This window comes from Perissodus microlepis, chromosome 11 (genome assembly GCF_051167445.1).
Source record: "Perissodus microlepis isolate ML-2025 ecotype Zambia chromosome 11, ASM5116744v1, whole genome shotgun sequence".
Classification (NCBI taxonomy): Eukaryota; Metazoa; Chordata; class Actinopteri; order Cichliformes; family Cichlidae; genus Perissodus; species Perissodus microlepis.
Genome location: NC_140471.1, coordinates 11507491 through 11535202, shown reverse-complemented (window position 1 = coordinate 11535202; position 27712 = coordinate 11507491). Strand labels below are relative to the sequence as shown.

At 39.0% G+C, this 27712-nt stretch overlaps 1 protein-coding gene across 1 annotated transcript in view; it reads right to left on the bottom strand.

Moving 5' to 3' along the window:
* The window catches only part of adamts16 (ADAM metallopeptidase with thrombospondin type 1 motif, 16), a 52551-nt gene that overhangs the window by 12371 nt on the left and 12468 nt on the right, over positions 1-27712 (bottom strand). The window contains exons 4-18 of the mRNA XM_084944879.1: positions 25828-26185; positions 23017-23219; positions 21396-21479; positions 20583-20742; positions 17468-17573; positions 17132-17269; positions 13230-13383; positions 10881-10976; positions 8319-8467; positions 5999-6171; positions 5767-5897; positions 5303-5426; positions 4839-5083; positions 4599-4740; positions 3377-3503 (exon numbers count right to left, since the gene is read on the bottom strand). Of these exons, the coding sequence (XP_084801005.1) occupies positions 3377-3503; positions 4599-4740; positions 4839-5083; positions 5303-5426; positions 5767-5897; positions 5999-6171; positions 8319-8467; positions 10881-10976; positions 13230-13383; positions 17132-17269; positions 17468-17573; positions 20583-20742; positions 21396-21479; positions 23017-23219; positions 25828-26185 (2390 nt within the window). The remainder of the gene's footprint in view (positions 1-3376; positions 3504-4598; positions 4741-4838; positions 5084-5302; positions 5427-5766; positions 5898-5998; positions 6172-8318; positions 8468-10880; positions 10977-13229; positions 13384-17131; positions 17270-17467; positions 17574-20582; positions 20743-21395; positions 21480-23016; positions 23220-25827; positions 26186-27712) is intronic.

Here is a 27712-nt window from a genome sequence, read left to right as displayed (position 1 = left end):
CAGCATGATTGCATGCAAGATGTTGCTGTATATGTTGCATCACATTTTAGGCACACAAGCGCAGACACACCGCCCCCTGAGAAACACATTGCAGGCAATGCATTAGTGGCAGCACCACGACAATTTTGTTGACTTTGCTTTTAAAACTTTCTATGAAATGTATTAACTTTAAGGCTCCTGTCACATCATATTACATTTCATAGAAATACTAAATATTATTACAGAAAGCAAGCATGACTGCAAAAAGGCCTTATTGTGCCCAACTGACCTTCTAGTTCTTCTAGTTCAAGAACTTTATGGAGAGTTCTCGTAAGGTTTTTTTTGATGGTTTGGTTTGGCTACTGCATGACATTTTTATAAATGTGGCGGACAAAGTCACAATTGCACACACAACAACAGAATTTTGCTACACGTGCACATGCAACCCTGACCAAGATGAGGTCAGTGTCCCAGCTAAATCCCTCTCTGCTCATGAATCAATGCACAGCTTGTCAGCAGCGTCCCCTTCGTTTGCAAGAATTTGGCTGATATTTCAAGAGCTAAGAGTGTTCATGGAAATGCTCACAATAGGGGCACAGAGAAATGGATGCCTCAGCAAAAGCCTAACAAAGCCTCTAGGTAAATTCTTTCGGTATTAATTTTAAGACAGACATGCTTTTATCTCTGCTAGCTAAAATGATCTTTTCATTCACAAAACGTTTGAGTGCCAGTTTTCAGTTTGCATGATACAGTGTAACAAAGTTCAGCATTCTGCCTTAATAGAAACAACATTTAGGCACGGAAAGCCTGTCTGCTTTTAATCGAAAATAAAGTTTTTACTATCTTATTTATTTATTTTTTGCAGACCTCATTAAAGTCTGACAATGCTTTTCACAATGAGCACTGGAAATAATATAATCAGTTGGTCCCTGCAGTTTTAGTGACATTTGGTGATATTTAAATGCTCTGTCCCACCCTGTATGTAAATATCCAGTCTTAAAAAAACACATCTATATATTCGAAACCATTTTAAACCATCAACGCAATCGCAAATTCTCCTGTTATTTGAAACCACTGTTGTCCTAAGAATGCCTTTCACTCACACATTTTCTGGCCAGGACTTTACACAACATGACACTGACCAGAGCAGTGCAGACAAGGGAGGGACATTTCCCCTGTGTGTGTTCATATATATCTTGCCTGTCAACGGGTGAACCACTTCCGATGATGTCCACAGCATCAGGCCATGTTGACTGATCTTTGTTCCTCTTTGTTGGCTCTCAGCGTCAGGGATACAGACAGTGACCAAACCACCTAAACTTAGCCAAGATCCTACAGAACTACACCCTAAAACCACAAAATCAGGAGTGGGTCTCACTCCCACTTTCCCTCAATATGTTTGTGCCACTCAAGGTGACCCTGCTGACATTTTACAACAACTGGGAAAGCCTGCTTAACCACAGCAATCTGGAAGTGCATCTCAGCTTATGATAACATTTCCTACTTCCCAATTAGTCTTGGGCCAGCATCCTGGTATAGCCTTGTGGGAAAAATATGCTCTGATCAGCAGAGTTTGGAAGTGAACCAGCATGTCCCACCAAAGAAACTGGCAGTGCATTTTGCATACACCAATGCGCTGGACATCTAAAAGAAAAAAAGTTCTAGGTGGATCCTGATATGGCCAAAGAGCTTAGGTCCCAAAGTGATGATCCATGTGAATAGGTTTACAAGTTCTTGGCCTGCTGCATTAAACAAACACAGAAGCTAACCGTTCCTGACAGTTGGTGGGGTTTTCATGCTGAACTGGATAAAGACATGAACAGAATATCCAGTGGAACTTCTCTTTCTTCCCTGTGTCTCACACGCATGTTCTGGCCAAAATGTAAGTTATTTTTCATTTTGAAGTGAGGATAATGTCATCATCACAAAGCAGGCGCTTTAATGGGTTGGAAAAGGGTAAAACATATAGTCAGTCCTGCCTGACACTCTTCATTGGCTTTACTATGAGGAGATAGCGTGGGAACTTTGGAAGAAATCACTCAAGTAATAAAAAGCTCTTCTGACAGAAATTATAGAACAGATGTGTAGGTGTTGCAGACCAGCAACACGTGGCAGTGAGAAAGAGTGAAGAAGAGAGAAGGTGAAAAGGAGAGAAGCTAGGAAGATAGCAGGATGGGAGAGAGTAAGAACACCAGAACAAAGTAGACAGAATACTATTCGCTGCCATGTTTTTACCTTCAATAACTAGATGTGAGTATACTTGGCTGGTGGCCCTAAAGCTGATCCTCTAGCTACCTAAGGTGCAAACATGAATTGCACGCATGTAGAAAATGTTCACCATTTACAACTGAACACATTTTGTCCCGTAGCCAGAAGTAGACACTGGCCCTTCCAGGATATGTCAACTGAACAACTGAATAATTGACAAAGCCTGAAGTCTTGAAGGGCCAAACACTGTGCTGTTTTCCATCCAAAATATGTATCTGGAAAATATGAGGAAACGTCTGCACAATTCAAATACCATTTTTAATAATGTCCAGACTGAGAGCCATCTAAAACCAGAGCGCCGATATATTGATGAGGTCATTCACAATTTTTTTAATAGTCACAAATTATTTCGTTTGACTTGCATGAGTTGTGATGTTGTAACTACATAAAGTCATCTTAACAACAGAAGTTTGCAGCCATGCTATCAGTTCTATGATGGCGCACAGTGCTGCCTAGAGCTAAATGGTTACAACCTGCTGCTAATCAAATCAAAGCATATTAACACGCAAAATCTTGCTCATTTGTACTGCATACAAAGCATTGCTGACTGTGAGAGTGTCAACCGCTTTACAGGTATTTAGTTATAGACCAGACTGTCGAACTTTTACCATAGTTTTGTCTCAATCTAATGCTGGTGCCAGATGCAAAGTTAGGAAAATTAGAAAGTGACAGCATTTAAACATGAATGTCCGTAACCCATTTAATGACAATCAGAAGTCACTGGGATTTATTTCCTGGATGCAGTGACTGTCTGTACAGAGTTGCATGGCTACCTGTGATATATGGGTGAACATGAAATCAGAAAGGAGCTGAACCAAGCTGATTTCTACGAGATATGAGCTAAAACAGAGAAAAAAACCCAGTCAATCACACTCACACTTATGTCCAATTTAGAATATTTTGTCAGTTAACTTAAAATTTATGCCCCAGTCACACCAGTACAACCACACCCTTCTTGCTGTGACATGACAGTGACGACCAATGGACCATTTAACCGGCCGGACCATTTAAAAAACTATACATGTTAGAAAACCTACTCAAATTAATTAACACAATTTATAATACATGATGACTAGTGGGGATGATCAGCAAACATAACAAATACACATGAAAAAGCTGAGGGTCTGACCTGGGAGGACATGGTTGGGTGTTGCAGGGCATCAATCCAGTAGGTGGTCTTGATCTGGGATTGCAGTACGACACATTCACCTGGACTTTCAAGTCTTTGTAGCATGCTGACTTGGTGTTCATTTGGCCTGCATAGGGTATAGATCAGTAAACATAGAAATGTTTAAAGAATACAGTTGTCATTTTGCGTCAATCTGCTATTTAACTACTATAAAATCAACAAAACTGCATGATGGGAGATGGAACCACACGTTCACAACTTCTACATATGTTATTCAAATAAATGTTTTTGTCTCACATGTGTGCAAAAAACTTAATTTGATTCAATTAACTTTACTAGTTTATCACCAGATTGTCCTTTCATCTTTAATAAACTTAAACTAATATTTATGTTTGACTGAAGTGGCTTTAGCATCAGTGACTTCTTGCACAAATGCATATTGTGTTGATTAATCTAAGTAAACCTTAAATCAGGTTTTCAGACTCCTTTGATTATTATTTTAACTTAGGCAGAGTCAGTCTGTACATCTGAGCTAATATAGGTCACTTAGTCAGTCACACTCTTTAATAAAGCAAAAGACTCTCAACTCATCACAACCTGCAATCAGTATTCACTGAGGTGGAGGTGGCTAGGGGGTACTGCAGCAGACAACTTTAACCTCAAGGGTCAATCAATAGGAATTCTACACTAAGAGCTTTGTTCACAGTGATGACGCTAAGCAAGCGCACATGCACAAATATAGCCATGCCTACACAATGCACCCTTGTTCCTCAACCTCTGGCCACAAATTACCTGCCCAGGGGACAAAGGCCACTGGTCGCAGGCAGGCATGTGTGTGCTTGCAATGTGTGTGTGTGTGTATGTGTTTGTAATAGCAAGTCTCCAGCTGAATAAGGAGAGGTCCCACCAGTTTGAACCAAGAGCCTCTAATGTCCCCTTAGTAATGATGGGAACACTCTCGTCTCCATTTAACCTGGAGCTAAAAGACTGATTAAAGGTCAGAGAGGCAAGAACTAAGCTTTAGGCTTAGTCTACTGATCGACAAATTGTCCTCCTCATTTACGGTTTTAGATCAAGATTAGAGGTGATGCGTGCTTTTTCATCAGCGCAACAGATTTTAAATTGCTTCTTAAAAAGTTGCATCTATGAAAAAACAAACAGAAATCCAAAAAAATAAAAATTAAAAACAAAGACATTGCATTTTTTTAATGTTTGCTCGTACCTCCAGCACAAGTGGCTGAGCACTGGGAGCGTATGATAGCCCATGTATAATTGTGCTTGATGCGGTTCTTCATCAGTTTCTCATCAGCTTTCTTTAGGGTATATTCCCAATGCACACCAGGATTCCAGCCCTGCAACAGCACCTAAAGGAAAAAAGGTAATAAACAGGCAAGTAAGTCACAAAGAAAAAGGAGAAGGAAAGTAGGTCTTAATCATGTTACTGAGACCAATGACCTACTACCTCTATTACTAGAGTCTCATTGGTGGGACCGGCTGATATGAGACTCTCTGGTCTGTTATATGGTCTTTTGTACTCGAAAATTGCTCCAGCAATGGGGTGTCGGCCAGGCCAGTCCACGGTCCAGTGGCCATTAAGGTAGTAGCGTCTATGTGTGTCTCTGACAGCCAAGTAGGAGGTGGAGGAATTCAGTTCAATCACACGGATGCTCCGAGCTCCAGCTGGGATTGTTATCACTGCATAGTACTCTGAGAAATATTAGAAGACCTTAAATAAGCATTAAAAGTGGCATAAAACTCCAGCAAACAAAACAAAATGTTAATAATATGATATTAGGCTACACAGATTTTATGGTGAGGACTGCACCATACAAAGTTTGTGGGACATGAAAACAAATATTAGGTTTTAAAGCATTTCCAATAAAATCGCTAAAAACCAATGAAGTGAATAATTCATTTGTGACGTACGGTTAGTAAAATGCTGTTTTGTGTACTGTCCTTTGTAAATCTTGCAGGTGGAGTTGTCTCCTTTACACACCCCACAAGCATCGGGCACAGCTGTGGAGCCTAAAACACGGTCACAGCCAACTCTCTGTGGAAGAAAACCATCAGCGCTTTTGATGACAGTGTAGATCACACACATAAAAACACAAGACTGCGTCACAGTACGCATTCGATTACAACATTTACAAAATTCCAACATTTATTATGTACGTGGTGACAGGTCAATATTTTACTATTCATTACATCTAAAGTAGCAGACAGCAGGAGAAACAAAAGAGTCTATTGATGTTCTTTACTGCTTACATCCATTGTCAAACTTCATGAAGCCACTTAAAAGACCTCACACGCCATATACATAAATGTAGCACTTTGGCATCAATGTTTGGTCACATCATGTTACTTTCCAACTGCTTAACATTTGACATTACCTCACACAGTCCATCAATACAGACATTAGAGCTGTCTGGTGAGCAGAGTGTCCCATCCTTAACTTTGCTGGCCAAGGCAAAAAAGAAATCATAACCTTCAGCAAAGCAGTAGAGCTTGCATAGATCTTGATCTGGAAGAAAAAGAAAATGGCCATAAAAAGGCCTCTTTTATCATTTCAAATAGTCTTTAGTTACGAGTATTTTTTCAAATTTAAGAGGAAAGCTTTCTCACCATCCACTCTAGTGTATGGTCTCCAAGTGTAGTACCAGCCTCTGAACTGTTTGCCGTTGAACTCAGCACACTGTTGTGCTCTATAGTCAATGGTGTTCCTGGGACAGTCTTCATTATTGCAAAGTTTGTATGACCTGGAGGAACCCTCGCAGAACTTCCCTCCGTATGCCGGTCTAAAGAGATGGATTTAAACGTGTAGAATTCAAGGTTTTTCTGCACGAAACACATAATAACATGCTTCCAGTACGTATTTTATGGATTTTCTTTCTTCATCTTCTATCTGTGACTGTATGTTTGTGTTGAAACCCCAAACATGGGTGATAGTAGAGTGCAAACTATTGAAATAATGATCATGGTAATAAAACATTTAAGATTTTTATCTATAGAGTCAGTGAAATTCTGATTGTGTTGATCCATGAGCATGTTTCACTCCATATGTGTGTATAAGTGTGCCTTTGTGAAGGCTTGTGAAATCACAGGTGTATATCCTCGGGTTATGTTCCTAAAAATCCCTTCGATGGGACAAAAACAGCTGCAAACTCTCCAACCACTCTCTCTGTGTTGTGTTCTTTCGTTTGATATCTCTGCATTTCATCTTTCACCTTTTTAATCCCTTTTCTGTCATCCCCCCCTCCTCCTCCCACTTCATTCCACTTGCCTGTCTTTGTCCTTCTAACCCTTCACCACCAGCTTTCCTTTCCTTGTCTTTCTTTCTCCTCCTCACTCTCTGTCTAATTTAGCCCACCACTTGTCAGGATCTTGGCATGACATGATAAAAAGGAAGTCCCAGCATTTGGAATAGGGGCCCCTGACTGACTGACAGTGGCAATAATCATGAGTGACTGATGAGTTGGGGGCTAAATTAGCAGATAAGTGACAGACTTGTGTGACTTAATCACAATTCTTAATATACTGTTGGCCCTTAGTCAAACAATCAGAGGTACCACAGGCCATCCAAGTCTTCTGCATGTTATAGTAAGAAATTACACAACTAGAAAACTATACTTTGACAGATGGTGACTTTTAGTAGACTTTTAGCACCATTTAGTAGAACTGTTCGTAGTGTATTCAGTAGTATTTCAAAGTAACACTTGCTGTATATTGTGAACAGTGAGGACATGTGTTAGTGTGGTATTATCTGGCAGCAGTATGATAGTTAGCATATAGCTTAGCATAAAGACTGGATACGAGGATTAACAGCTAACAAGGTTTGTCCTGAGTCGGTCTAGAAACACATCTAAAGCTCAATAATCATTCAGTATATCATTATTATATCTTAATTGTTTAATTAGAACACAAACACTTATTTGTGATACCTAAAACAATATCAATGATAAGACTCCCATTCAAGGAAGCTCCTAAGTTAATTTAAAATCCAAAAATTATTTTAGTCTGGGTTAAAAATCATTAAAAGTTTTTAAAAGGATACTAAGGACAAGTGAGGACTTTTAAATATAGAGAAAACTAGGTGCCGCTTCAGTTTTTGTGTTAACTGTCAGCTAGCTATGCTGTGGTGTGCTGGGGGAGCAGCACAGCAAAGAAGGACTCATCCAGGCTGGAAAAACTGATCAGGAAGGCTGGCTCTGTGGTCGGCATGAAGCTGGACACTCTGGTGACAGTGGCAGAGAAAAGGACACTAAAGAAACTGCTGGACATTATGGACAATGCTGGGCATCCTCTGCACACAGCCATAAACAACCAGAAGAGCCTGTTCAGTGACAGGTTGCTTCTCCCCAAGACAAGAACCAACAGACTTAAAAACTCCTTTGTCCCACACGCCATCAGACTGTTTAACTCCTCTCTGGAGGGGAGAGGGAGGGGAAACAGGAGGACAAAGGAGGGGGGAACAACTAAGCTGTAGTGCCTCTTCACATCACTGTGCAATTACCTTTTGTGCAATACTTTTTGTTAATAGTCAAAGGTGCAATAGACTCCATACTTGAAATGTGCAATCCACTTGTATTTTTATTTTTATTTTATTCCTATTTATTCTATTTATCCCCTTTGTATATTTTTATCTATATATGTCTTTGTATTTATATATGTGTGTGTATATATATATATATATATATATATATATATATAATATTCTGTAACTCTATAACTTCTGTCGGTGCTGTGCTTATTTGGAACCGAATTTCCCAGAGGAACCCACCTGAGGGATTAATAAAGTTTTATCTTATCTTATCTTATCTTAGCAATACAGACAGAAGAGGTTTTGAGTAAAGTTTGTAGTCACTTGTACATTTATGTTTTTCTAATGCTATGTAAGATTCAATGTAAATATAATGTTAGAGGCCATTGCTTTGTCTTTCCCTACCTGGGGTTGCTGCATTGCCTCTCACGATATGTAACGCCGCTCTCACAGCTTCTAGAGCATGTAGACCAGGAGGACCACTCTGACCAGTGGCCATGCTGAGGCCTTGGACCCTCATCACCCTGTTTCACACACTGGCCCCGACGACACCACTGAAGGGAACAAAAGAGCATTGATGTAATGGAAAGAGAAAGATGCAGCAGAATGGGGGTTCAAATAGAAACTGTCAAAACTAGACCCGTTTTTATCTTAATCAAGAGTGAACTCACACACAATCAGACTGCAGCATCGTCCATCTTTACCGTTTCTCATATGTAGCATGTGGCATGCATTTCTCATTATGGGAAATGCTCTGTTCTAGGTAGAGTGTGCTGGGATCATTAATAGGATCACTGAACATGCTGGCTGCAAACTCACTGGCAAGTGCTATTCTAACATCCGTGCAAGTCTGTGGGACTGGACTTAACAGAGATTTTGCAGAGAAGAGCAGTGAGGTTAAAATCTGTTTAATACTTGATTTGATTGCACTGCAAATGTGCCTTCTTATGTTCACCTCCTGCCACGTCAAGATATGACTTACTGTGCTTACTGTACTGTTTTGTTTTGTTTTTTTTAAACTGTGGCCCAGTCCTGGTTACATGTTCACAGTCTACTAGTAAAACCTTTTCAAGGTCATCTCATGCTCTTTCAATTTTCAAAGACCAATTTCTCTTTCATTCTGATCTCTAGTGGACTGAAAAGCCATGTGCATATAGTGTTACTAGCTGCTTCTGACCAAGCAGCTTTCGAGCAGTGAACACTGCCAAATGTGTCCCTTAAGGCAGCAGGCAAAACCGAAGATTACGCAACAGTGGATAAAAAATAAATAAAAATCTTTAAATATGTTTCTGCACTTTTTTGGACTGCATGCAATGATGGTGATCGTACAGGGAAAACTCAAAGCCACAATCGAGTACATACATCAAAGGCCGAATCATTAATCAGCTTCAGTGTACTTCTTCTCCCAGAATTCCACACACACTGGTATTGCATAAGCTGTGCTATGTCCATACATCGAACATATGCAGCTGTTCTTGTTCTCACTATGTGAACAATAACTACACAAGAGACCACAGACCCACACGCCAGCATATGCACACTCATGCACACCTCACCAACTAATCTCATGGTCCTTGACTAAGAACTAGAACAGCTGATTTCCCCTCAGTTTTCCCCCTGCGGCTGAGTGCCGCAGATTCCTATGTGAGGCAGTCAGTGTTTGTGCTCGGTTAATTTTCAAGTGGAGGGGGAGCGCGAGATTAAACCATCAAGTTTAATATATTGAGATGCAAACGTTGATGAGAGGCTGTCAGGGGAGTGAGGGTAAGAGAAAGAGCAAGCCTCGGGGGGGAATCATCTTGAAAAGAAGAATGAAAAAGAAAACAAAGAATAAATAAAGAGCGCAGATTGCTTTTTGGATCCAAGCCAATTGCATATTTCTGCCACATCAGGAACAAACGAACTGCAGCTGCTCCCTGAGGTAAAAGAAGGAAGGACAGAGTGGTACCTAGAGCAAAAGAAAAAAAAGGAGTTTTCATTTACACTACCCTCAAATGTAGTAAATCAAAGTAAAGTTGCTGATTTGGCTTGAAAATAACTTAAATAGTCTGTGCTGGGATATGTGGCCATTGCTATGTAAGAAAAACCAGTTAAAAGAAGTGTAGTATCACTCAGTTCAAGCCATTTGCTTACAAATAGCTGGACTTAACACTACATAACACTAAAACACTCAATAAATGTTACTTTTATAAGGCTATGCACATCATTGTTGCCTTTTCAGTGTATTCATAGCTATGACTTATTGTCCTTTGCAGCTTACTGACTTAAAGGTCTGTGGTATCCCTAAGACAAAGAATGTGTTTCTCATTTTTACAAGCTTTCCCCCGCTTATACTTTTACACGCTTGGTAATGTAAAGAAGCACACTGCCAAAACACTGCTAGGGCAACTGATATGCAGGAAGGAGAATTTGCCCTGAGAGTGAAGCCATTTTTCGATAGATGTGTTTAAATCCACTTTTCTTAAGTTAGCACACATAACAGAGTAAAACTCGCTTACTGAGTTGTGTTACTCTGTTGGATGGTATTTTTCTCACCAAAACTGAGAGGAAATGTGTGTGGGGCTCTTGTTTAGGCTGTCCTAAAGAATAAAGGCAATGTTTGCTAAATGCCATATCAATTGGAGGAACATTTTGGCTCCTTTGGCTATCAAGGAACAAAGGTTATCTTATTGGTGATATGACTAAAAGCTAACTCTATGCCCTGAATAGATTGTGGACTTTTTTTCCAGTGTACAAATGACATTTTGAAGAAGGTATCTTTATTTTCCTGCTAGCGGTTGGAACTGTCTTCTGCTTCAATTGCCTCTAAGGAAATGGATAAAAGATTCCAATAGAAGTCAGCGGCTCCCATGCCACTCATGTGATGCCACTCTTGAGGTAAAAAAGCCTGTGAGTGTCAACCCCTTTAACCAAACACATCACCATACACACACATGCGCACACGCACTACATCATGTGTTAAGTCACCATATCGGGGCCGCAAGCAGAGCCCTCAGCAGCTGGCATGAATTTGGTCTCACACTTCCTCCCAACACGGTGGCACCACAGAGCCTTGCAGATATCCTGGAAGAGAGAGAGAAACAAAGTGTAACTTACATGGAAACCTTAACTTACTTCTTGCTCCAGATTCCAGAAACTGGATCATCATGATCCTCCTCACAATAGCTGTAAACAAAGCTTGCAGTGGGGAAAAATGATCACTTGTAATAGCATTTTGATTTTGCCTCTTGAGAGCTAATAAAACATGTTGAAGGAATCTTGCTGAATCTGCAACTGTCTGAATAATTATTTTCTGGAGAGCTTCCCGTGTGCAGCAAATGTGAATCTCCAAAATATTTATGCTTCAGTAGCTAGGGTAAAGACATCAGCATGTGGTTCCAACATCATCTCTGTTGCGGATCGACGTAGCAATCTTCAGCTTTGAGGAAGTGAAACACCAAAGTGAAGAAGTAACACAGAACATGAAGATTAGGACAAAGTATTAACAGGGCACAACTGCTTTACCAAACTTACATGATGTAATGGCTGTGTTACTCAGTCATTAAAGATTCAGCTGGGAGCACCGGCCTGTTTCCCTGCTCGCATTGCCTGAGAAACACAGCCTGCTGCTTTTTAACATGTCTACTCTGTTGCTATTTGAATGACTATATCAGATTTTGACAACTCAGTGCAGATGCTGACAGACACCTCAGCCTCAGCTTGCTGCTGCCAAAAGCCACCATGGAATTCATCCCAAGGACTATTTGTCCATCTGTTTCGCTTGCTCGGGCCGTTTGTAGCAGTAAAATAATGGCAGAGAGCGGTTAGCGATGGGAGGAGAGACAGAGAGAAATGATGGACAGCGTGTCAGAGGCTGAGAAAGAAAGAAAAACGCCCATTAACATTATTCAATTTTTCCTATAGAATAGCCCATCCCTATCTAACCACAGAGAGTATCATTTGTTCCCTCCAGTGGTACCTTATCTTGACAACAGCTGCCAAAAAGTTTAGTGAAAAAAGAATTCATTACACATGAACTGCGCCGCTGAGGCCGATTCTTGTGGGCTGTTTTTTTTTTATGAGTAACAAGTGCTCAGAAAGACAGTGGGTGTAATGGTTGCTTGGAGATTTATCAGTCCAGAGCACCTTGCTGCTACCAGGTGCACAAGCGTATGTTATAAAAGTAATAATCCACGGATATTCAGACGTTTATATAAGCACACAAAGAAGGACAGCATGTGCAGAAGAGCTAGGATTCAAAGCCAGCTACTACTGGCACTGGCATTTCTTAGAGCATAAATTAAAAAAGTCACTTGCTTAAAGTCCCATACTGCAGATATAACATATTTGATACATACTGCAGTAACTTTATTACAAAGCATTAAATATCCATCTTGCTTTATTGTTGATCATTTTTGGTAATGATATCTTCCAGATGAAGAAAATTTGCTACACAGAAAATGATAAAGGAACAAGACAGGTTAAAATAAAATGTTAAAATAAATGAATACAAAGCACAAAAATTGCAGTACATACATTATCAGATTTTTATACTGGTCCACTTGACTGCAAAAAATAGAAACCTTTATCCTGTGTGTGACTAAATGTATGGTGTTGCAAATATGTTCGCCATTGTAGTAAACAAAAAAGGTCACAATAATCTGTTAGAGGGTCTGTGACAAAAATGAATTATAGGCTGCTAAGGGTCTGTGGGGTAGATGGATGCTTTAACCTTGTTTGTTTCTTCAGAGAGCTTTGTATTTCATCTAAACACTGAGAACACCCTTGCCTGAATGGTTCAAACAATACAGGTGCAGCTTTGGCTCAACTGAGGTTCTTGTGGGATACTATATTTTAAGACTGATTACATTTAACAAGTATTTAAAGCCCTATTCGGATTATCTGGGAGAGTATTTCTAACAGTAAGATCAGCAGCAATGAGACAATGGGAGAGCAACGAGCAGAGATTCCCACTGGCAATGCTCCAGTGTATATTTAGTCATCTATCCCAGTGAGTACAGTATATCATGGGCAGTCTTCGAGTCTCAGTCTTTGTGTGTGGATGCATATGTGTGTACATGCACAAGGGCATGTAACCCGGATCAGTTTCTCTTTTCCTTCCTCTTTTTATTTGATTTTTCCTCTACCTCATTCATCCCATCCCACTCTTGCATTCTTTGACTTTTTCCCCCCTAACTAGCAACACATGATTGTTAAAAAAACGTATCAAATGCTCACGTTCCAGTAGATGTGGTGATAAAATCCCTGACTGGGATTATAAACCTGTTTTTAAATTAGCATTAGATGGCATAAGAGAGTCCAAATCAGTTTTATTACCTTCTTAAAATCAAGGGTGCAGAGTTTGGCCTTCTCCCCAAACTGCCATTTGCATTGTGTGTCTGCATCATACAGCTCGCCAGGCAGCTTCTCAGGGTATTGATACTCTGTGATTGCTCTTGGTTCATCTGATAGGCACAAAGCCTGGGCAGAACTGGGGAATTTGATAGGGAGATAGCAAAGGAAAAGCACAAAAAAAGAGTTAAGTAGCTGGCATACGAGACTGCCTGCTGTGCACATAGAAATTCCAAAAGCGAGCATCACTCCACGTGTTCCATTGTTCCCAGCACAGTGACAACTGTAAAGTGTAGCTATGGTAACATAACAAGTTGGCAAACTCAAAACCTGTGGGTAATGTTTTAATGCATCAGACACTCAATTATGACAAACATAAAAAGTCCTTGCCCATATCGCTCATATCCTAACACCAGCAGGGGGTTTCCAGTGTTAACTGATATCACTGGTTACTATACAGCGATGTTTTACAGCTTAAACGCTGCAGTCGGGGAATATAATACAAGAATATGGTGGAAAGAGCATGAAAAGGCAAAATATGCTGGAATGGTTCATTGTGTTAGTGAGTGGTCCTGATTGCTTTAGCAGAGTGTATGAGTGTCTGTGTGTGTATATGTGAGATCTTCCATTGCTTTATGGGTCCTGTGTGTCTAAAGAGAACAATGTCTGTTCTACAAGTGCAATATTCTGGTATTCTACATTATTCACATAATATGGTTTCTGAAAAATACATTACATTTACAGTACTGTGTAATCACACACATCAGCAAGGACTCAAGTAAAGATTGGGAGGACTTAATGTAATTCACAAGTAAAATTACAAAATGATTTCCAGGATCTCTTGAGGGCAAGAGGCTTAAGACAAAATCCCCCCCCCCCCAAAAAAAAATGTACACAAGATTCTCATCAGCTAAAGATAAAAAAAGCATCCTTTCTTTTCTATGATTCCCTCAGGATCTACAGGCTCACCCCATCCAGACCGAGGGCTATTTATATCTATCTATTTTTTTGTTGGCACATAAAACACAGACAGCAAACTGCTGAAAAAAAATCATAACTTCACTGCTGTGAAGAAGACTGGTCACAAACAGACTCATAGCTGAAGGACATCTTATCTGCAAGACTTTTTGATTAGCATTGCTGAAATCAGAGTGTCAACCAAACATATCAAACAAACCAGCGTCCAACAACCATACTGTAAACACATTTTGTGTTTACAGTATGTTCGCTGCTTGCAAACTTCCTATTAGCTTAATTTTAAATTAAGTCCGTAAGTAACAAAGTCTGTCTAACTGCATTTCTAAAACGGAAACATTTTGCATGCTGTTTGTCATTTGATTATTATGACTGACAAGATATAATGTAGTATATCTGTTTTACAGATGGAAATGATTGGTTTTATTACTTTAGCATAGCCGGCCAAGCAGTTTCCCTGTCCTAGTTTTTAGGCTGAGATATGCTATGCTAAATTAAGATAAGCTAACTAGAAATTGTCACAATCTGCAAACCTTGTAGAGACTTTTTCTGCATCTCTGATCAAGCTTCTTCTTCATTCAGCTACTCCCATTAGGGGTTGCTGCAGTGACTTGCATCTCACCCTATCTTTAGTATCCTCCTCTGTCCTCTGTCTCCTCTGCATGTCCTCTCTTTGTCCAGAAATCTTTCCTGTGCTCTTCCTCTTTCCCTCCTGCATGGCAACTCCATATTCAGCTCCCCCTGTTTAATGTACCAAGTTTCTGTTCTTTGCACATGCCCAAACCATTTCAGCCTTCCACTCTAAAACTTTCTTTCCAAACTGCAAATCCTGAGCAGTCCATCTAATGTACTCATTTCTAATCTGGTCCATCCTCGTCACTCCTAGTGAAAATATTAGCATGTTCAACTCTGCCACTTCCGGTTGGCTTCTCGTCTTTTTTTTGTGCTACTGTCTCCAAACCAGACATCATAGCAGGTCTCACTACCATCTTATAAACTTGTCCTTTCACTTTTGCTATTATCCTTCTGTCGAAAATCACCCCTGATACTCCAGCCACTACACCCTGCCTGCACTCTCTTCTTCACCTCTCTTGTGTACTGTCCGATGCTTTAGATGGCTGACTCGTCCACCTTCAGCACATGTCCTGCATCACCCTCACATACTTCACTGCTACTCCCGACATCCTCGTATAATACCACAACTCTTCTCTTGGCATTGTATCATATGGTTTCTCTAGATCTACAAAGACAGTGCAACTCAACTTTTCCATCAACACTCTCAAAGCAAACATCACATCTGTAGTGCACTTCTCTGCCATACTGCTGCTCACTAATCATCACCTCTCTTCTCAGCCTAGCTTCAACAACTCTTTCCTAGAGCTTCATGGTATGCCTTATCAGCTTTATCCCACTGGACCTACTACAGCTTTGCACATCACCCTTGTTCCTGCAAACTGGCACAGTACACTTCTTCTCGATTCCTTACACATCATTTCACTCCCCAGGCTTGTGCTAAACAATGTGGTTAAAAACTACAGCCCTTTCTCCTAAACATCTCTATACCTCAACAGGTATGCCATTTGGACTACCTCTCCTTGCGCTCTTCATCCTCTTCATAGCTTCCCTCACTTAGTCCCTACTGCACTTCACTACCTGTGCTCCATCCATCCATTCCTGCTCTCTCATTTTCTTCACTCATCAGCTCCTCAAAGTACTCTTTAGACCTGCTACACATCCTTTCCAGCTTGATCTCTCTGCCTAATCAGTTGCTACAAATGCTTCACTCCTTCCTTAAACTCTCAGCAAGGAGCTAAATAAGCATATTTCTCAGAGGAGTCTGAGAGAGAAGAGGATCTTGAAGCTTTCTGGTTGGTTTCACCAGCTTCAACAACAAAAACAACTTCAAGTGGCTTTTAAGGAATTTGCTTTCACTGACGTGAAGATTATCCATCCATGTTAGGCATGGAGGGATAAAGCATCTGACCATGCGTACAGTCCGGCCTGTCTGTCATGGCTGACTGAAGAGAAGTAGATCTAGAGTGAGTGTAATATAAACTCTGCTGGCTGACATAACGCTTTTCTCCATAGCAGATGAAGGAGACACTGTGGAGTCTCATGATTGCAGCTAGGAAAACATACAACATTTCAGCAATAATATCATTCAGTAATAATGCAAGATGACGACTCCTTGATGGTTTAATGTTTCAACGCTCTCCTCCATGTGACCTCAAGAGGTGATGGGAGTTTAATATAAAACTGACAGCTCTAACGAGGTTGAGGTCATCCCAGCTCTAATAACTCAGCGAGGAAATACACTGTCTGTCTCCGCCACTCTGAGAGGGGAGACCTGACAGTTCAGCTAACACACGGGTAAATTTAGTGGTGGGCACTGACTCTGAGCTATCTAGTTTCAAGTATACACGCACACAGACACACACACCTACATCCACAGACAAATAGAAACATGTCCAGACACATGGGCGCGTTGTCTGTGATGGCTGTTTTCCCGCTTGGGAGAGCAGGCTATAAGCAGAACAGTGCACAAACCAACTTTGAAAAAGAGCACTTAGAGAAACGTAGGACCATATTTCACTTAAATTAGCTGCTATGGTAACTACATTCTTTACTTAATTGCATGTAGCCTCTTGTTCATTCAAAGCTTTAAAATTGCTTTTGAAATATAAAATCTTTTACAGGTTTTATATAGGTAAAAGTACAATTTTTCACTTGACACATTAAAAATAAAAAACACAATGAATGCATGAATTAATTAAGTGGCCAGTTTGAAAAATGTAGTTGTTGTGTTTGTTGTGTGAACTCTAACAAAAAGGCAGACATGAAAATTCTTAAAAACACTAGTTTAATTTCTTTTAGTCAATACAATGAAAGTAAAAAAAAACCCAATTGCTTACTTGAGGAAGCGGCTGAGGTACTGACGGCTGCAAGCAGACCAGGAGAAGACACCGTTGTGACCAGCTAATGTGGGAGACATGATGTTGCCTTCTGACTTTTTACAAACATTCCCTTCACCATCATGGACCATTCCAAAACTGGAGAGTTAAAAAAAAAAGAGATTTTTATCTACAAATTCAGTTGACATAATCATCTACTTCACATGTGACAAATGCAGAAGTTGTCATTCTAACAGATTATTTATTTTTACATGAATTAAAACAAATTTTGGTACATTTTTCATTTCATTGTCGAACAAGGTTGAACGAGGCTGAATGTACTTTGGAAACCCTTACTTGTGTCCTGATTCATGGGCGATGGTGAATGCCAAACCCAGGCCAGTGTCCTCATTAATGGTACAGCTACGGTATTTGCTACACATCCCGCTAATTGGCGCAAACCCTGCAAAAGCAGTGATAGATTTTTGTTTTTGCAATCTTTAATACAAGTTTTATTATTTATTAGTTTAAAAAAGCCATTCCAAAAATAACTGTAATTGGTTAGTTAAAATAACTGCTGTCAAGTTGCTTCTCCTCAGCTTTTTAACTCTACATTGCAAGAGAAATTTCTCAAACGATACGCACTGGTGTGAATTTGTGGAGGGCACATGTCGGAAATATCAAACAACATCAGTGAATTCAAATCCTTCCATATGATAACATATGGTGCTCTATATAGTCACATATGCTACCTTTTACTTCACTTTAAAACATTCTTTCCCTATCTTCACATCTTTCTCATATCTCTCTTTTATAGTATTCAGCTCCCTTTATGCCTCTCTCTGTCCTCTCTCCTCCTGTCTCTCACATTTACAGCAACCTCTGGCTCTGAATCAAAAAGGCTAATCCACACGAGAGCCTCCCTTAACGTTTTTTCCTTAGAGTTTCATGGCGAATTTGGCCTTAAATTTTGTTTGATTTACATCTCTAAGTCTTTGCCACAGAGTGGCTCATGTATATAACTAATGTGAGCAATGATATTAAATATAAAAAGGAAGATTAACTGTGAGAACTACCATTTATTTCTTTTTTGTGTTAGGAAAGAGGTAGGTCATTGATATCATATGACAGTTTTGAAATATGAATAAAAACATTGAAGAATAGGGCTCTAATAGTAATCCAAATAAACAGTGAATGGTTGTGCTAATGCCTATTTTACATCGTACTTCTGGGAATTAGAAAGCACTGATTCTTATTTTGACTGGACAGACACACAAACACAGACACACACCTTTTATCTAAGCTCGCACAGCTGTATGGATGAGGCTAGTGCCGGTTTCGACACTTCATTGTAAAATCTTAGGTCTGGGGAAGTTACACTCTTGTGTTTTTCTGGTGCAAAAAAGGGGAGTTTTTTTCTCACAGTGTGGAAGATAAGAATGTGTTTGCACGGTCATTACCCCAAATAAGCTTCTGTTATTGTGCTAGGTGATGCACACTCACAGAGACAGAGTGTGTCTGAATGCTCAAGCCAGCTGAGCTTAGTCTATGTAGAAAAACACTAAGCACTCTAAACTAAATGAAAACCTGATAATGTGTCCACTTTCTGAATTTCTTTCTGTTTTTTCTGTTATCTCTGTTAAATATGGTTGGCAAAAAGTAAGAAAAATAAATATTCAGATACTAATTATCACGAAATACTTAATTACTATTGCATCAGATGAACATGACAGGACATGATATAGCACTGATATCAACAGTGTTATCTTTGTCTCACCTAGCTAACACACAACTTCACACAACATGCTGAAGGCATACAGCCCCACCCCTTTACTAGCAGCTGAATATGGTGTTATTTTTGTGCCACTATTCTGAGCGCACGTAAAAAAAGTTTGCAGGTGCAAGTGCTGCATTTTGAGGAGAAATTTATTTTGAGCGAAGAAAAGCTAAATTTGAGTGAACAAAATTCATTGCTGCATGCAACAAATGTATTTCAGTGTTTGCTATTATCCATACACACATACACACACTCTTTCTGTACACCGTTATATTTGTGCCACAAAACCAGCCAATCACAGACTTGGATGCAAAAAAATCTGATTGGCTGTTTTGGTCTCCAATCAGCTCGAAATGACGAAATGCAATATCCCAGAATCCATTTCTTCCAAAACTCAAACGAGGCAGTGGCGGAGGAACACAGAGTGGCGGAGTTTGAAATATTACTCTTTCTGGGTCACAAAATAAACTTTTAAGATATTTTCATGCGAGAATGGTGCTGTGTGAACTTCAAATATCTGCTCGATTTATCAAGACATCACATTTGCATGAATTTTGTTCACTCAAATTTAGCTTTTCTTCGCTCAAAATAAATTTCTCCTCAAAATGCAACACTTGCACCTGCAGTTTTTTTTACGTGCGCTCAGAATAGTGGCACAAAAATAACGCCATAGCTGTAGATGTCCATCACAGCGGTGAACAACACTTTATGAACAATTTCGAGAGGTGAGTAAAGCCCCCTTTTTCAACAATAATTAAGCTCTAAACAGGTAGCACAAATGTCAGCCTGGCCAGCACACACATTTAACTTATAGCCGCATTAGTTGTCTCTTAATGATCATTAAGGTAGCAGCTAGCAGCTATGGCTATTATTGGAGCTAGGCGGCAAAATCACTTGTGCCTGTATAACAGTGTTTATTTATTAATTTAAGAGGATTTCGCAATTATTTGTTTCTTGTAAAGTCCCTAATTAAAGCTGTGAAAAGTCTAAAACTAGACAGAAACAATGGCCGCGTACCTTACCAACAATATTTGATCAGTAATGAAAACATGGTACCAAGTCACCAGAAATACAAAGTACCCCAAACAGCCTAAAATTGTTGTTATTGTTTGTTTTTTTAAATAAAAAAAGAGTTAATCTTAAGATTCTGTACAAGCCTGAAAATATTTGTAAGATATAATTGTATATACCTCAACCTATAACTCAAAAATACTGTTGTTACTGATGTTATTTTTTTTAATGTATTGTTCTAATCTTTATGTAAAAAAAATAACTTCTCTTAATATTTTGTCACTTCCCCTGGTATTAAAAATAGCATTGGCATCATATTCAAATTTTGCATTGTGGTAATCCTAATGTTAAGTCTATATATGTTTTTCTTCCTCCACAACATCAAAAATGATTGACATACATATTTCCAGGGGTTAAAGTGGTTAAATGATCGGATACTGATAACTGGTAATACATTTATAATAAATCTGGATTTAACATAAAGTTAAAAACTAAACATAAAAATAAAGAAGATGATAGATTTTGCTTTCCAGGTTAAGGTACGCTGAGCAAATATGATGGATCGGTGTATTGACAGGATTGTTTATTGCCTCAAATGAGGCCTTCTGGCATTTGGTTGTTGCAGAATCTGCTCTTTTGTGATTTAAAAGCAATAGAGCAACAAAGAGGTTTTTAAAGTCATACCAAGAGTATCACAGGGTTCATTCTTCCAAGAGCAGATGTCGAGTCCCGTGAGGAGGATGGCGTGGTCATGGTGCCGGCCCTCTCTACCTCCCAGGGTGGACTGCCAGTGGCAAAAGCTGTTCAGTGTGTGGTCTGCATGGTGGTTGATTACTAAGCCATTCTGTAACATAAAACACATAAAAAGATATGATGACAGTATTAACTTCATTGAGGTAAAGCATTATTATCCATATATTTACTGCCAACTTACAGATTCTCTCTGGGTCTTTATAATCAATAACCAAGATCCCTTAGACATATAGCATGCATATTGATAACAACATAAAGGCTTACAGATTTTCTTTTGTGTACAAAGGAAAACATCTGTGAACATTTTTGTATTTTCACCATTCCTCCTGCTTATAAATACTTAATTTTAAAATCTATGAAGTGGCTGGAAAGTCTAAGCCATTGTTCTCAAGCTGCTTTACTTTTCCCAACTGTACCCCAACAGTTTGTCTCTCTCTGTCTGTGTCGCTCATTTACTCCTAGACTCCATGAGAATTTCCCCTGTGGCACAGATCCAGGGAAATACATGCTCTATTTAAACTGTAAAAGCCCCTAGTTGTTACAACAGCCCCAGGAAGATTTTGGAAGGACCAAAAAGATCTGGAACCTCAGGCAAAACAAACAAATAAACATACAAATGATCCTTTTTTGCATTTTTTTTGCCCCTTGGTATGTACAGCTAAAGAACATGGTAACATATTGTTAGTGTACAGGGTTGAGTTGTCTGGGTGAAGGATGATTCTGACTAAAAACTGACACGCTCACCTGTTCTTCATCCAGGAGGACGAGACCCACAATCACTATGTTGATATTTCCCCCTATTGTGCCGTCTTTGAACAGACTTGAGACCTAAAAGGCAAACAGACAATCATTATGACGTATTACTAGCGCATCTGGCATTTGTCTAATCCATCTCAAGTAATGTTTCAAACTCATGTAATTTGAGACATAAACTACACGTGCATGAGTAATTTTACAAAGCTTAAAGTGGCTTGAACGTGACCATCAAAGTGACATCTGAAGTACTCGCCTGTTTATACAAATGCAGGATCTGTCATTAAAAACTGTTACTGGTACTCGAAGAGGATCTGATTAGTACAATCTAGGCTGATGTGTTAAAATGTCCTTAACTTATATTTATGCACCACTTCCATAATATGACTATGAGGGTACTGCTGAGGTCACATTCACATTCATACTTGCTGTATTCAATTTAGTTTCTTGTAAGGACATCTGACCACTCTTTAGAATTTGGGCTTTGAAAGTGGACTTCTAATCTTTGGTTCATGTTCGCTGTATGCCTTTCTCTAAGACCTTGCAAATACATCTTTAGGAAAACTCATTCATTTCCCTCTTTTCGTCCTGCTTTGCGCTGACTCACAGGAAGACACATGGCCGTGGTTTGTTGCAGAAAGGTCAGAGAGGTCATCAAAGAGCTCACTTAAACTAAGCTATGCTAAAAGCTGACTGTTTGACAGGCTGTCAGATGTCTGAATTGATTAGAGCAATGAATCCCTATATGTTTTTACATATAGGAATAAAGTATCACACCTGTTTCCACAGATCTGTAGTGTTTTGTGATGCATAGTGCACTGCATGTTTTTTTTAAATAAGTAACTATGATTTTTTTTGTCTTTCCACTGTCACTGTGAAAGCATAATTCTATACAAAGCTAAAGAGCTTATTAGATTTCCTTTCCAACAAATATTAAATGACTTTTGTAAGCCCCATGAGGGCTGGCAGGTGGTGTGAAGCGTTGGGTATTTTCTGTGAAACCCCATATAGTATTTAGGTGACTCCTATGAGGCCGGTGACTGCTCTGACTTTGTTTTTACTACAGGGAACTATGTTTTCAAAATAGATGGATTATCTTTGGATTTGTCAGTCAGTCATTAAGTAGCAAAACAAGTGTGACGGTATTCGCTTACAGATAAGCTGAGAGGAATGGAGGGGGACACTGCAAGCGTTGTGGAGATGATCTCACCCAGATATCAGTTTCCTGTTTTAAGATCTCTGATAAGTTAGTCTAGCAGACAGGAGTGTCAAGTAACTAAATCCTTACTTCAAATAAATTGCATGGCTTCCTCTTTCATCAGCTGATGTTATGGTGTATAATAGCAAAAGAAGCACAGCATCCTAAAACTTCATTTGATGATGTGACTGCAAAGTTACACCAGACTTTGTGGTTCTGCTGTTAAAGCCACTTGTAAAAATACAAGACAACTTTCCCATAAAGTTACAAGACATCATATTTGGTATTCTTAAAAACACGAGTCAGCCTTAAGGTTGATTTATGTAACTCCTGTCTTGAATCTGTGCTGCGCCCATGCTAGCCTATAGGCAGTGTGCACATCAAACACAGTGGTAAAGACTAAATTTGTCTCACCATGTTAAGCACAGTAAGAACATATGTAGTTATGTTCTCATGGCCATGGTTGTCCATCATCTTTCTGTCTACCACCACAAGTGTCTCCACATTGAGTCCCTGGCTGGCCTTGTTCTTCATCAGCACTGCCCTTTTATTCCTGGGGATAAACTTGTATTCATCTGGAAGGATAAAAATATCCTCTTCTGGAGGTTTCGGCATGTCTGTGAAAACAGATGGAAAAAGATATAGAGTAAGAATTCATTAAGTAATAAACTGGTCTGAAGCGAAATGATGTAGTAACAGCTGAACAACCTGAACGGAGCATTACTCAGTGATCTATGGCTGCACAGTTAACATGATGAACTACTGTATGGAAGCTTCCGAGTGACTGATGAAAGCCCAAACAATAGCGCACATAATAGCGCCTTAATTGCAGCCATAATGTCCATGACAAATGCAAGCCTTCCTTTCCATTGCTGATTACATTTGCACGTGATTTGAAATACATTTGTAGCCACTAGCCAAATGTTTACCTTTGCTTATGTGTGCTAACCAGCGATTCTGGCAAATAGCTGGCAACAGCTCTGGATGATTAACCGTGCTCTTACTTTTGTGACCTGATGTCATGGATAAACTGCCGACTGTGCTTTTTTTTTTTTTTTTTTACTGTTGTTGACTCTGGCAGTCTCAGTGTTATGCTACCATTAAGTGTGAAATCCTAGTATGTGTTCTGCCTTGCAGTAGCTACAGTTACATAAAGTAACAATATTTAAAACAATCGACTATATGAAATATTTACATGTTGAAAGCACACACATTCATCTGAAATGTATGTGCTTCCAGAGCTGTTTCATATTCTATAGACATGTAACATAAATATAGTGTATTTTTGTCCCAAAATGATGTTTTTTTTGTTTATTTGTTTATTTAGTACTAAGGAAAGGCTGTATTATGAAAAAGATTTTGTAACTTTCGATGAATTGAAGCTTGCTATGTGAATCTGGGAGCGAAAGCACCTTCTAACATTCAGATTTGAACTATGACATAAAGTAGAACACCTGTTAGTGCAAAAGCACAGCATACAACCATAGTATCTTGTAACGTTATCTTCTTAAGTCTTCTTTTCAGTGTTTTGATAGGTTATCAAAATTTTGACCTACTCATCGCTGGCTTAGATAATCTATAAAGGCTAGAAAGTTTGCTTATACAGGCGGAAAGCAGGTGAATGACCAAAGTGCCCTTCGACGAACACACAACGCAGGTGTTCGGTGATATCATCTTATAAAAATGCAAACATCATTGTGTTTTCATAGGGACATACAGCTGCTCTCGTTTGAAAGACCCCCGTGATGCAAGCAATGTTAACGGATCTTGTGGTAATTTCTTGAGAGCAAACATTTGTCATAGTGCAAAGTAAACAGAAGTTATAAGAATTAACCTTTACTCATAAAATCAACCACAAATGTCTAACTAAATGCATGAAAATGATGATTGTTCGAGGAATCAGCTAATCATGAATGAGTGTTATTGTGTTTAAAGATTTTCAGTCTAAGACAATCTGCTTTACAACATTTACAATCCCCATGTTGTGTAAGTGACAACACACTGCTGATTGTCTCCTTTACATGAAAAGGGGCTAATGTCTTAACAATATGTGAAACCCAAGTCAACACAGAATGTGTTGCCTTTAATCTTGTGTTACAATTTAAAATGAGACACAGCTGCTGTCCAAATTTCACAAGTATTTGTGAATGTTTGCTGCACAAATATGATGATATTACCATCATTAAATAGCAATTTGATGCTTCCACCAGCCACCCTTGTGAAGCTGCTACAAACAGAGTAAACCACAAATGTAAACACATGTAATATTATCGAAGGGTAAGAAGGTTATTTAGTAAGTGTTAAGTGTTTTCATATGAAAAACTGAAAAGGGCAAAAATGACTTCATGGCTTTTTTTTTTTATAATTAAATTTAAAGTAAAAAGTGATCCAATACCAAATCCACCCTAAATCGGAGAATATGTGAGTAAGGCTGACCTCAAAATAAAATAACATTGTTTGGTTCTTAAAGACTTAGGATGTCACCAATCCAGAAAAGTTTTGTATAGTATTTTTTTCCCATTTTACTCATCTTAATGTTCTTTGCATTCTTCGTTATTTAATACTGCTTTTAAAGCAATTACCAATCTTGGTAATTGCTTTAAAAGCAGAATCTTGAATTACCAATTCAAATTCTTGATATTTCCAGTCCAAATTCTTCTTCTTGCCAAAAAAACTAAGACAAAGCAACAACAGAGAGTTAAAAAATAACTCGAACCAAACAAAAAACCCCTTCAATAGTTTGTTTGGTACAGCTGTTACTCTATCTATTACAATCTAGCAGTGCCTAGCAATCCATGAAGAAGAGGATTTATGAGGCTGACTTTAGTTGGCAATAAGATAGCCACCTCGTTGTTAAACACTTTACCTAGCCTGCCAGATTAAGCACTTAAAATGAAATAAAAATGAAAGTTTAGTGGTGCTGTTACTTTCTGTTTGACCGTGAAAACCCAATACCAGTGAGATTTGGCTAGTTGACACATAATGATCTATGACCCCTATAGTCAAGAGACATTGTTAGGTTAGCAGTGCTTGCAATTTCTTTTACAAGTTTCCGGGTTAAGGTGAAATTGATTTTAATAAACACTATGTAAACCGAATTATCAGAGGTTTAAAAGTATTATAACAAGCAAATAGGAAGGTGCAGGAATCAATAATGCATGTAAATCTTAAGAGGAATACTACAATGTTACATTAGCATTAGAAGGAGAAATTGCCCTTACATACATTTCTTCCTTCTCCCACAGAAGTGTTGCTTCTGCTTCTCCCCATGTCTGTAGTCGCTGTCATGGCGATGGTCATTGTGCTGTTGGCCACTTCCATGATGTTTTATCAGGTCAGCTTGAGTGTTGTTGTTATTGTTGTCATGCTGTTTTTGCAGTCCCTTGTATTGATGTTCAAACACTGTGTTGTCAGCGGATCTCTTTTGAAGCACATGTTGCCGCTGTGTTTGGGAGTCCCTTTCTCTCTTATAGAGGATGTGTGGCTGATGACCGAAGGGCACTGTGAAGTTCTCCAACTGCGCCAAGCCGTGTGACACGGGTCTCAAGAAATATTCTGCATCCTGTGTTTGGATCAAACCTGACTAGAGGCAAAACAGAGAGTTTGATTAGCTTTACAGCACAACCTGTTGCCTAGGCTGCACTAATCTACTGTTGCAACCATGTTAAGTTGTCTACACTCAAACCACGTGGAAAACCCTCAAAAAAATCATTCTCAGGCCAAACAATCTTGAAAAAAGAGGGTCTCTTCCCAACTTTTTTGTGAAAAAATATTTAAAAGTGACCCAATAATGAAATATTGTTTGCTAAAACCTCAAAAGTTCACACATTCTTTTCCACTGAAAAAGGCCCAAAGGGCTGCAGTCATATATTTTAATGATAATGTTACGATAATTACTTTCGCCAGCTTTTCATTTAGCTGCCCAGTCTGCCTCTTTTAGCAATTAGTCAAGGTTTGACCCTTAGTCGCTCTGAACCCGCCTCCCTTAAACCTCTTTAGGTCAATCACTGACCACGTTTCATCATGTTTAACATCTGTTTTACTGTTCAGGGTCAACCGTTATCTCACCTAAATCTAAACCAAACTTGGTCAGATAGAATGATTTTAAACCCAATGGGCTGGTGGCATAAACATGATATATGCTGTATAGCATGTATGTAAGAGAAGCTCTTAAGAGCCCATTTCCAGCTCTTTTTATCCTGTGACATCTTTAATACAACATGTAATACGAGAATGGGCGACATGAACATCCTCAGCAGCAACAGTTTCCTTTTACTAAATATGAAGATCAATATGTGCTTTTTTGGTGCCACAGCATAACTTAGACATTCAGTTACAGGTTGCTTTTGTAAAAGGCCAATTAATATGGCCACTTGAAAAAGAAAGTTTTGAAAGAAAGTGTGGGTACAAAGTAAGTACAGTACCAGCTGTTAGGGGCTACTAATTAAATTAATTAATCTGAATTGCTGGCACTTTCCTGACCTGGAGGTCAGGTCAAAATGGGTGATGCAACAGGGTAAAGATCCCAAGCATAGCAGGAAATCTGCAACAGAGTGGTTAAAAAAGAAAAGAATCAAGGTGTTGCAGTGGTACAGTTAAAGTCCAGACCCCAACAAGGTTTAAATCCTTTGGCAGGACCTTAAGAAAGCTGCGCATAAATGAATGCCCATAAAGTTGTAAAGAAGAGGGGCAAATTTCCTCCACAAACGTCTTAAAGAATTACTTCAGGTTAACGCTGCCAAAGGTAATTATGCAAGCTACTTAATAATGGGGTGTACTTAGTTCTTCAAGAATTGCATAGAATCTTGTGAAATGCTTACTTTTCACATGACTGTCAATATATCTGCACATATTTTAAGGACACAGCAATTTTCATTTATAAATGTTCTAACTGGGTCAGTCTGAATTGTAGCAGTGGCATGTTGTTATTAATCTCAGTGGATAAATTGAGTCAAAAGCCTTTTTGAATCTCTACGTTTTACAGTGACAATTATTCACAATATTTTTTTAAGCTGACCTTATTCTCGCTTTATGTTTCACTCTATCCCTGTCTGTGTCAAAGAGACATTTCAGCTTTCATATTCAGCTTTTCAATAAACTTCTATCAACA